Raw genomic sequence first — 11,791 nt, 5'->3', positions numbered from 1 at the left:
GCCGTCCACATTTCTAGTTTTTAACTTTTGGAGGATTCCTCCCTATCTTCGGTTCCCGATTTTATAGAGAAATTCCAGACCTTATTGGGACAAATATACCGGATTTTTCAATGGAACGAGCCTCATTTCCATACCTACGTCTGACATTCCCCTTCATCTTATTTCAAAATAAGAACAAACCCAGAAAATGAACTTATAAATACTAGAACGGTACTCGCGCAATGCAACGAGATACATCTTGATTTTAATATTTTATTTTATTTTTTATATTAGTCGATGTTATAGTATGGTCTTATGTGATTTTGAAAAATCGATGATGTTTTTATTTTTTATCATAAAATTTTGACAAAAATATATCGATATCAATATCAAATTAATTATTTAACATTCTTATTTTTTGTGTACTTTTTAATTCAATTTTTTATTATAATTTAATTTAGGTTCAATAACAAAGTAATTTATATTTGGTTTAATAACATAATTTTCTTCTAAAGATAATAATTAATTATTTTGTTAGAACTCGATAATTATCTTAATTATATTTTAGATTTTTTATATTTCAAAATAATATGTTTATCCTCTATGTGATTATATTTATCCGCAATTAGCTACACGAATTCAAATTTAATAAGTTGTACTTATGCATAATTACTTGTAATCTTGAATTTTAAGTAATATGCATCAATATACAGTACTTTATGCATAAAAATGGTTTTTAAGAGTTTTTGTCAAATGCTTTATAATATAACTAGAATGGTACTCGCACAATGCAACGAGATAAATCTCGATTTTGATGTTTCATTTTTTTAGTCGAATACGGTTTTATGTGGTTTTGAGAAAACCATAATGATTTTATTTTTGAATAAAATATAAATATGAAGATATCATAAAAAAATTAAAGAAAGAATATTGATATTAGTATCAAACTAACTATTTAAAAGTTCCCAATTTTTTGTATATTTCTTTAACTCATTTTTTTATTTTTGGTTTAATAACATAATTTTTTTATAAAGATAATGATTAATTATTTTGTTAGAACTCAATGATTATCCTAATTATATCTTAGATTTTTTATATTTAAAATGAGATGTTTATCAAATATTTGATTATGTTTATTTGCAGTTAGTTACACAAATTCAAATATGGAGTTTTAATAAGTTGTACTTATACACAATTTATTTGTAATTTTAAAATTTTAAGTAATAGACATCAATATATAATACTTTATGTATAAAAAATGGTTTTTAAATTTTTTTATTAAATATTTTATAATATAATATAGATAAACAATGAATTAAGAAAATAACATTTTATCAAAGGTAAAAAAAACCCTAAACCTGGCCCACAAAAAAGAAAGAAAGAAAATTGACCCCTATGTCCTCCTATATTGTCTCGCCGTTAAAGACCACCATACAACTTTGATATAACTACAAATATTACGACCTCCTCTCTCCTCCTTTCTTTCTGCTTCGCCTTTTGCCACACCAAAGGCATATTCATCGTATTCCAAGAAACCCCCTTCCCCCTTTTCAATCAAGATTTTACCAAATTATTCATCAATGGCAGCAGCTAATCCTTCTTCTTCTTCTTCTTCTTCGTCTTCTCCCCAGACACTTCACCGTTGTCTCACTAATCCTCAACGCCTGCATCGTCCTTGTTTGTTCAAAGTACCCTTTACTTCCCATGATCGTAAATTGCTATCTGTTCGTTGTCAAATCCCCAAGTTTGAACCCAAAAGATCGGCGCTCAATTCTGATGTTACAGAAACCACATCTTCTTCCTCATCCAGCATCGATTTCCTCACCTTGTGCCATAGCCTTAAGGTACATCTTTCGCCCAATTGCATTTATATCTGCGTAAATTCAATACTGCCCCTTTACTCGAATTATTGATTTTCTGTTGCTTTTTTTTTTTAATATTCACCATCAACTTCTTTTATCCTTTGCATGGATTGCTTTTGCGCTGATTAATTTATTTGAGATCGGCCATTTGTGGCTGTAATTTGGGTGCTATGATGGTTGGGAAGCCTGTTTACTTATTCGGCGTGTTATCCAAAGTTTGAGAATGTAAATTTATATAGATTTTGTGAAAATTATGCAAGAACAACAAGAAACCTACGATTGCATATTGGAAAATGCTCATGCTTAAATCTGTCAACAAAATCAAATAAATTTCCAAGAAAATGCAATGGTGAAAGGTGAGATAGGCTGGGGGTAACATAATTAAGATTGAACAACCAACATTCTTCAAAAACAAGCCTTTTATCTAAAATGGGAAGATTTATAGCTTGGTTAGCAAAGGGGCGGATCGACTTTGCTCAAAAATGGGAAGATTTACTTGCTTATGTATGTTAAACAACGCAAATCAATTTTCTAGGACCGGGGAACCGCATGCAGTGCATAAACCACCTGAATTAGTATATGGATAAGTTGTATGCTAGAATTAAAAGCCAAGAATTGAGACATTGGTGGTCATCTTGCATTATAAGCTGTGATGTATGTGGTGATTCAAACGTGGGTTTGCTATAGAATTATTACGTTATGATATATGAAATTCAAGTTTTGGCTACTACATTGGAGATCTTTACAATTCAATGATGTTTTCGGGAATTCAGTCGTGCTTGTCCATTATTTTGTGAATGTAAATTATTACTCCTCCATAAATAAATGTAATAGTTTCTATTTCGGGATGTCCCAAAATGAATACAATATTTTCTTTTTGGCAAGGAACCCAATTCATTACAGCCTTTTTGCCACTTGTTAAGCACTACAAGATATTGATAGTGTTGTCTTTGAGTCCTAAGTTTCCTCTGTTTTGTAATTTGTATCAAAGTGCCGGCTGAAAGAAACATGGGTTGAAAATCATAAAAGCCACATTATTGATGGGTTTAGATATTCGGCTTGTAACCAAACACTTCTGTTAAACAATATGTGGAGTCATAGGCTGCATTTATTTTTGGAACAGTGTTTAGTTGTATACTTGGATACAGTAGAATGGCAACAGAGTAATAAATCCTATGAGTTATTAAGAGAAAGGGCTTACATCAAAATCCATCTAATGTCAAAATTCTTGCTATTACTTTTACATTGAGATCCTTAAATGGTACTTTTGCATCAAAATGGCTGAACCTTATATCAGGCTTCATTCCTCTAAAATGTTGATTGAAGAACTACTTGATGGAGCAATTGAAAGAATCCAAAATGCTTGGTATGTTTTAAGATCTAACAAGAGGAATTTGAGGACCAAAGAATCATGTTATTAGAATGCCTAGAAAGGGCATAAAATTTTGAAAATACCTCACCAAGATCAAACACCTTACAACTACTTGAATAAATTTCATAAAAGCTGAAATGCTGCTTCAAACTAAAGTTGTTGCTGGATCATCTGCCTTTGAAATGAGTTCATTTAGTCAACCACAATATTTGTAGTAAACTGCATTAACAAATAACAATCTATGAGTTTTGGACCTTATTGCATTGCTTATTTGCATGCAGAACATATGTGGCTGTGTGTGCTCATTAACAGAAAAGAGGCTGAAAATAAACTCGGCTTTCGTCTTGTAATAGCACTTCAGATATTTCCCATTTAATTATGTTTGTATGCTCCTTGCAAAGTTTGTGAATTATATGGAACTTATATGATTTCTCTCCATTGTAGACCACAAAAAGGAAGGGATGGATCAATCATGGAATTAAGGGTCCTGAGTCCATTGCTGATCATATGTATCGCATGGCATTGATGGCTTTAATCGTTGGTGATCTTCCTGGTGTTAACAGGGAAAGGTTCGATGTAGTTACTTATTGCTAATTTGTAGTTTTGGTCTTGCTACTAAGTGTACTAGAGTCGGTTGGATTTTTGATCATTAATTAAATTTTTAAATGGAAGAGTAGTGTTTTTCACATTGCTTTTCATTTTTATCTTATTTTTTCACCAAGCCAGTAATGCATGAAGCATCTAAGAGATTAGCTGATTCTGAAGCTTGGGATGGAAGCAACTTCAGTAGCTTTAAAGCACCCGATTGGGATTGTGTTGGGTGGGGTTGGCAAAGAGGCAAATCTGTGCCATTGTTCTTTGCCCAATTTTTACTTCTATAACTTTTTCTAATACATAAAACCAGGACGAGGAAACTTTGTTGGGTGGTTATTTCTTCCCTTCTTTCACAAGTTTTCAAATGTCATCAGTTCAGTACTCTATTATGGTTGAGCTAACAAATTAGGCTCTGATCTCAGGCTTAAATCCTGTACGTGAGGCTTGATCATCTGTGTGGCGGACTAACAAAACAAAATTATTCTTCAAGATATATAGTGTAGATTGGTTTGATGATCACGAAACGTTGTGTAACTAGCAGCTGAGCTAGCTTCTGTATCTTAATATATTATTACAACTAGATGCCTTTCACCCTAAACCATACCAAACAAACCCAGTATGTCCCTCCCGAAGGTGGGGTATGCCGGAGGGTGAGATGTAAGCAGACGTGACCTCCACCCAAAGAATAGAGCGGCTATTTCCATGAAGACCCGTGGCTAATGCAGTGTATAGAAAAAAGGGATACATATTAAAATTGCGAAAAAATAACTTAAAGAAAAATATTGGAAAAAAAAGAAGTTGTAAACAATAAAGACAGCTAAATTTTGAAATATGAGTTAGAAGTAAGCAACCAAAAATCAAAACATACAAACGGAAAATTCTTGTTTAGTAGATGTCATTTACACTAACCCCTTTCCACAAAAATTATCTTTATTGGATTCTTTTTGTTTTCTCTTACAACCCTTTTCTGTATTCATTTGAATAGGTGTATCAAGATTGCAATTGTGCATGATATTGCAGAAGGTACATAATTGATTCTCCATTTTCCGCTACTTGTTGATTAATAGTTTTTATTAAATTGGAGAGTATGCTTGTTCACCCTTTTCTAACCTTTGTGACTCACTCTGATATTTCTATGAGCTCTTTTATAAGTTGGGGCCTAAGTGTGTGCAGAATGGTGGATAGAATGCATCTAATTTTTGCCACTTTTGACAAAGTCAAATGCACTCAATTGTGAACGAATTTAGAGGGCTTATATGGATATACAGTCCCCTTGTTCTTTCTCTTACTTTCGGTTTTTGCATATTTGTAGATAATTGTGTTCTTGCCAAAATGGCCCACAATTAAAGACATTATAGACTAGTTTACCCGTCTTATACATTTCCTAGTATGCTCTTTTGGTTTGTGCATTGGAGTTTAAGATGTAATCTGACTTTTATAGCTATCGTGGGAGATATAACACCGTCTGATGGCATACCTAAAGTAGAAAAGAGTAGACTTGAGCAAGCAGCTTTAAAGGAAATGTGCAACGTTCTTGGTGGTGGGATGAGGGGTACTTCCGTTTACTCATTATCTTAGATGCATATTCATTTTGTTTCCTCCAACGGGTCTGAACCATTTATGCTTTTCATAACCTACAGCTGAAGAAATCCAAGAACTCTGGCGAGAATATGAGGATAATGCTTCCCTTGAGGCTAATCTCGTGAAAGATTTTGACAAAGTATATTTTAATCACCTTTTATTTAGTCTGTTGTATGTTAACAGGGTCATCTTTTGCCAAAAAGTTATTCTTTGATATAAACTGTTGGATTTTCATTTTCCAGGTTGAGATGATTCTGCAAGCACTGGAGTATGAAACAGGTACGTTTATGTCAGAAAAGTCTTGTGGCTAAGAAACAGTAGCATCAAGTATGCATTCACGTACCTGTCCTTATATTTGTGTAGCTAAATAATTTGTTATTGTTGCTTAGAGTGTGTGCCTATATGCGTATGCATGTGTGTGTACATTCATTTTTGCATGTACTTGATAAGATTCGATGGTCTCAAGTAGAGTTTCAGATAAAAATCACTTCTTTACACGATAAAAAATAGTCATTTAACAGGGATATCTCTATTGTCAGCTTACAATTATAGGTGGAATCTTAGTAAGAAACCTATATAAACCAAACCAAATCAAACGAGCCTAGTAAATCCCACACGAAATATGGTCTTGGGAGGGTACATTGTCTGCAGAGCTTACCTCTACCCCATCGAATAGAGTGGTTGTTTCCTTTAAAACCCTCAGCTTTCAGAAAAAGAAAAAATTTGTGATTTTTTTTTTCCTGGAAGCAACCCTGAAAGTATGCTAAAGAGATGATAAATGGGTTTAGAAGAGTAACTGCAGAGCAAGTAGAACGGTTAGAGCACAACCATGAAAAAAGATTAAACAAGGACATATGGAGAAGACGGTCGACAAAAACAGTGGTCGTGTAGCGGTTGTTCTCTTGATTTTACCTCCCCACTATGCTTTAATGCCTCCTTTATCTCCCCTTTGTTTTATATATAAAAAATTATACATTAGGATATAAACAAAAAGGAAGTTTTCGAGAATTCATTCGTGCTTATCAAATTCTTTATGGCATTTTCTGTGAAAAGATTGTACCCTAGCAGCTTGTTATTCTATGGCCTTCTGTTTGGAAAGAATACCATCCTGTTAAGAACAGAGCACACTGTGTTATTCTTTTGACCCCAAAACGACACGCTCTTATGATGTCAAACTTAATCCTTTCGAAACACAACATTACACGTATTTTCTTGCAAAATTTAGCATCAAGTTTAGTCTAGTATATTTCTTGCTAGAAAGCTTATGACTTACCACATATTTTCCCACAAGTTGAAGAATCTCATAAATTTTGAAGCTTGAAATGTGACCCAATTGCCCTTTGAAATCAATTTACATATCCAATCAGAAAGTAGGGGCTCCTATATATATCTTGTTAAAAATTCACGCCCCATGTTCTTTGCCTACTATATGTCCCCCTGAAATACACTTAAAGAGGAAATAAATCCATTTGTTTATCTTGTTACGTTCTGAGATTCTGGTATTACAACATTATTGCAGAACACGACAAAGTCTTGGACGAATTTTTTCTCTCGACAGCTGGTAAGATCGATGGATTCTTGTTTTTTTGTTGGAAAAGTGAAAATTATGAATATTGGTAGGTATTTTATGTATTATACTGTTTGCAGGGAAGTTTCAAACCGAAATCGGCAAGAGTTGGGCTGCTGAGGTCATTGCCAGAAGAAATTCAAGGTTGGCAAAGAAACTAAACTAATCAGAGGTTTTCCCTTTTGCGGCCAAGAACCATCATCCTTTGATTTGATTCAATCTTTATTTAAGCACCCTTAATGCTGACTTGGTCTATCAGCTTGGCATCCTGCTATTATCCCAAAGTTGTTTCAAGATATTTAGAGTTTTGAAGCGACTTCTTGTAACACATTAAGCAACTTGGTCTCTAGTTTTGGCAAAATACATGGGCTTTTTGACTTTTTAGGATCAATATGGTTTTCTTTAAGTGGTTTGTTGATTTACATGATGGTAAAATTTGGGGATAATCCGACCCGTGTGAGCCATTTGCAAGAACTTGTTTCAGTTGCATATCATAAGGAATTCGAACAACTACATCAAATACAATATCAAGAAATACATGTCTTATCGTATTCTTTTAAGTAGGCCATAACTACAAGCCTGAAATGACTATTTTAATTAATTTCTGAAATTAAAGAAAATAAATAAAAAGATAAAGAGGAATGGACAGTAAATGAGTTTGTTCAAAACAAAAGATTAAAAAAAAACATGGACCAAACAAAACCTAAAATATATCCATGATAAGGGGCGACCATAAATTTGGCCTCAAAAGTAAAGCAATTATGTTTGATAGTTGCTGAATGGTTTGGTGCTGAATGATTAAGAGGCTCTTATGATATAGTACAAAATGAAATATAATTGTTTATAATGAAATCATGACGTTTAATGGTTAAGGGAGGCCTAAGATACAAAATCATTCGGAGAGTTTTAGAACCATTAAGAAACAAACTCTTTTTTTACCAAAAAAGATTTACCTCTTAACGATTCAGATCTGTCTCTTAATGGAACTATTAAGAGTTAAACAAACAACCACTTATTTTCTAAAACTTGTTTTAACAAATTTAAAATATATAGTATATATATAATATTTTGATTAACATATTTTATATTAATTTAATTTTTTTTCTTTATTATCTTAATTGTTTGTATTAGTTATATATTATATTATTAGATATTTATTTTAATTATATTATGAAATATTCGTAATTGACTCTTGTTTCAAGGTGTTCTTTAAACTAGTTTTTGTCAAACGTTATTTGTTCATCATGATCATTTTACATGTTTATAAATTAGTTTTTACCGAACATAATTTATTTATCAGTTAATTTATTAATTAACTACCAACTAGTTTATCAGTTATCAACTAATTTATCGTTATTGTTTGTTTCTTGGTTTCCACTGCTCCATATGAACGAAGTAAAGTGCGTTGCAAGTGATTAAGCATTTGACATTACCACCTTATTTTTATATGTACCTTTGCAGCTTCAACTATCTCATTGCTTCACACCTTCCCATTTTCACCACCTTCTCTCTTCTGGCCAAACACAAGAAGCAACCAACTATTATTCCATCATACATTACAAGTTATGATTTTCATAATTACTCTTCTTTCTCTCTCTAGCTATCCCCACTTTCTCTATCCTCCTGATCCCGATCCCCATCCATGGACGACAAACGACAAGATTGGAACATGATCGCGGCTGATTGCTTCGTGTTATCGTGTTGCTGCCAATGCTTGATCTTGCAGATCCTCGTCTTTCTTTTACTCAAACTTCCAACCAAACTTTTCAGAAAAACAAAGGAATACATGAAGAGGAAGTTTGGAATACGAAGGAGAGTGGCTCGTTGTGCAGCAGCGGTTATTGGGCGGCAGCGGCCACAGCCACGGCGGAGGATTATGGTGGAGGATTTGCGGCGGGATGGTTGCATGGAGGAAGTTGAGAAGGTGTTATCGGAAATGTACAAGAAGGGTGAGTTTGGATTTGGGAGCTTTTGGAGGGGAGATGATGATGATGATGATGATGAAGGATTGGTGGATGATAATTTTCGAATACGTTTTGTAAATCAGCAACATGGATATGATGGAAATTATCAATTTATTCAAGTATTTGGCCCTCTTACAATGCATTCAATCTAAAGTTTTTTTTAATTTTTTTGTAATTTAAATGGTGAATTTTTGCTTAGTAACAAAATACATATATATGTCAAAGACTATATCTTTGTTTTATACGATGAAAACATTAGAATTAAAGCGGTTTATTTTGTGAATTTTATTAGTTGAATTAAAACAATATATCTAAAGAATACACTCTGGTTTGTTCAAATTTTGGATTTGGTCCTTATAACAAATTATCTATATTGATGGTTCTTAAGTTTTCAATTTTATAACACTCAAGATTTCTGAAGTTAATACCGTTAAACGTTAAGAAGGATAAACCAATCTTTAGACAAACTATAGGGACCAAAAATGTAATTACTCTTAAAATTAATTATAATTCAAATTATTTATTAAATATAGTATAAGTACGATTAAAAAAAATATTTCGATTGTTATATCAATTTAATTATGCTTATTCACAAGTATTTGATAACTCAATTTAATAATGTCTTACAATATTTTAACTTTTAAAATATGATTATCTATATTATTTATTTTAACAAATAAATTTTAATATATAACTATCTTAGGTTAATTGTAGTTTAAAAAATTTAAATAAAAAAATGGTTTTATTCATAATTACTTTTAGAATGATTAGTCCCTATAGTTTTTCTAAAAAATTGATTTACTTCTCCTTACAATTGCTAAATGGCGAAATTAATTTAAGGGGTTATGAGTATTATAAAATTGAAAAGTTGGAACAATTACTGTAGATAGTTTATTTTAGAGAACAAATCCCAAATTTAAACAAACGATAGAAACAACTAATGTAATCGGAGACTAAATTTATAAATTGATTATATCTTTTTTTTTAATTTTTTTTAGAAAAGAGGCAGCAATTATTTAATTTATGATTTTGTATTGAAATTTTCAACTTATTTATTACTTATGAAAATTGGAGGTGGTAAGCACGTATGCGAATCCTCTGGCATTTACTAATAATATTGAAATGATGAAGAATCAAAAATTCATATATTTGACCTACAATCTCAATATATCTTTTATTAAAATCAAGCTAATTTAATTAAAAATATGGAAATAACTACAGAATTTTGGGCCAAAACCAAAATCCATGGATAGGAAAAGGAGTTTTAAGCCGGATCCGTGATAGTTAATGACCGATGGTTACAGATTTGACCTAAAAACGATGATTTTTTGTCATTTAGGGTGCGTTTGGTACGCAGACAGGACGGGACAGGACGAGACAGCTGTTCAGCGTTTGGTAAGACATGATAGGACTGGACAGAACTGGTTAAAATGATCAATTTACCCCTACTGAGTCAATCCTAGAATTCTAACCACCATGATCAAAACCCAATTTTACACTGACAAATTTCAAACCCTAAATCGATTTTACAGTGACAAATTTACAGTGACAAATTTCGACTGTGACAATCAATTTTACAGCAAACCCTAAATCGATTCAGATCAATTATTAAATTATTGAAACCCTAAATCGACTTTATACAACTTCAATCAATTTTACAGTGACAAATTTTGATCAAAACCCAATTTTACAGCAAACAGATCCATAAATCGATTCAAACCCTAAATCGATTCAAGCATTACAACCAGCAAACCCTAAATCGATTCAAGCAAAGCAAACCCTAAATCGATTCAAACCTAGCAAACCCTAAATCGATTCAAGCTTAGCAAAACCTAAATCGATTCAAACATAGCGATGGAGAAGGAAATCATGTACCTGATGAAGGAGAAGGAGGGTGCGATAGAGAAGGAAATCGATTCAAACCTCCCGTCGCCGTCGCCGTCGCCGATGGGGAAGGATGCACGATGAGGGTGCGATGGAGGCAGTCTGAGCATGGAGGAGCGAGTGCGATGGAGGGTAGTCTGAGCATGGAGGAGCGAGTGCGATGGAGGGTCTGAGCATGGAGGAGCGAGTGCGATGGAGGGTATATTAGTAAAAAAAGCCTGTTCCACTTAGTTTCAGGGGTAAAGGGTGAACACCAGTGTCCCATGTGTGTGCAAGTTAGTTCCAGTTAGTTCCACTTAAAAACACACCAAACGTGGGACAAGTGTGTCCTGTCCTGTCCTGTTCCACCATATTCCACGTACCAAACGCACCCTTAATGGGTCCGGAATAATTACGCATATGGATATTACATACCTAATAACTTTTGAGTAAAATCCAAAGAAAAATAGTTAGGAGGTTTATTTGGTTGTAAAATATGATTATTTGAATCAATTTCTCAATTAACAAATATAAGTTAGGGTATTTTTTGTTTTTTTGACCATTTTATTGTCAATGTCACCAAAGTATCGTTATTTAACGTTTTTATAATTAAATGATTTATTTTAAAAAATTAAAAGTTAACCTTATTATGCATCATCCGTTATATCTTTAACGCATATGTCTATATTTATACTATATTATAAAGCATTTGATAAAAACTCTTAAAAACCATTTTTTATGCGTAAAATACTGTTTATTAATGTATATTACTTACAACTCAAGATTGCAAGTAGATTGTGCATAAGTACAACTTATTAAGACTCCATGTTTGAATTTGTGTAACTAGCTACAAATACACATAATCAAATTAGGGATAAGTATCTCATTTTAAATATAAAAAATCTAAAATATATTTAGTATAACCATTGAATTCAAAATACTAAATATTATCTTTATAAAAGAATTATATTATTAAACTAAAAATAAATGACTTCATTATTAAATCTAA

At 32.4% G+C, this 11,791-nt stretch overlaps 2 protein-coding genes across 2 annotated transcripts; both read left to right on the top strand.

The window, feature by feature from the left end:
- The first annotated feature begins 1,504 nt into the window (after positions 1-1,504).
- Positions 1,505-7,357, top strand: LOC112525137 (HD domain-containing protein 2 homolog). The gene is made up of 8 exons (XM_025135106.1): positions 1,505-1,823; positions 3,658-3,782; positions 4,793-4,830; positions 5,249-5,359; positions 5,448-5,527; positions 5,631-5,667; positions 6,908-6,949; positions 7,036-7,357. Exons 1-8 carry the CDS (start codon positions 1,560-1,562, stop codon positions 7,119-7,121), a joined length of 783 nt encoding a protein of 260 aa, XP_024990874.1. The 5' UTR covers positions 1,505-1,559; the 3' UTR covers positions 7,122-7,357.
- A 1,213-nt stretch (positions 7,358-8,570) lies between these two features.
- Positions 8,571-9,071, top strand: LOC112524348. The gene has a single exon (XM_025134132.1). It carries the CDS (start codon positions 8,598-8,600, stop codon positions 9,069-9,071), a length of 474 nt encoding a protein of 157 aa, XP_024989900.1. The 5' UTR covers positions 8,571-8,597.
- The last annotated feature ends 2,720 nt before the right edge of the window (positions 9,072-11,791 follow it).

The sequence above is a fragment of the Cynara cardunculus genome (assembly GCF_001531365.2).
Source record: "Cynara cardunculus var. scolymus isolate 2C chromosome LG 13, CcrdV1, whole genome shotgun sequence".
NCBI lineage: Eukaryota > Viridiplantae > Streptophyta > Magnoliopsida > Asterales > Asteraceae > Cynara > Cynara cardunculus.
The sequence above is the reverse complement of the archived record's forward strand: the minus strand, read 5'-3'. Positions and strand labels throughout refer to the sequence as shown.

What these genes read in the sequence shown, in the direction of transcription:
- LOC112524348 (XM_025134132.1), top strand. Translation starts at nt 8,598, where the DNA reads ATGGACGACAAACGACAAGATTGGAACATGATCGCGGCTGATTGCTTC.
- LOC112525137 (XM_025135106.1), top strand. Translation starts at nt 1,560, where the DNA reads ATGGCAGCAGCTAATCCTTCTTCTTCTTCTTCTTCTTCGTCTTCTCCC. An exon ending in CCTGGTGTTAACAGGGAAAG is followed by an intron (nt 3,783 to 4,792) that starts GTTCGATGTAGT and finishes TCATTTGAATAG; the next exon opens with GTGTATCAAGATTGCAATTG. An exon ending in TCTTGGTGGTGGGATGAGGG is followed by an intron (nt 5,360 to 5,447) that starts GTACTTCCGTTT and finishes CATAACCTACAG; the next exon opens with CTGAAGAAATCCAAGAACTC.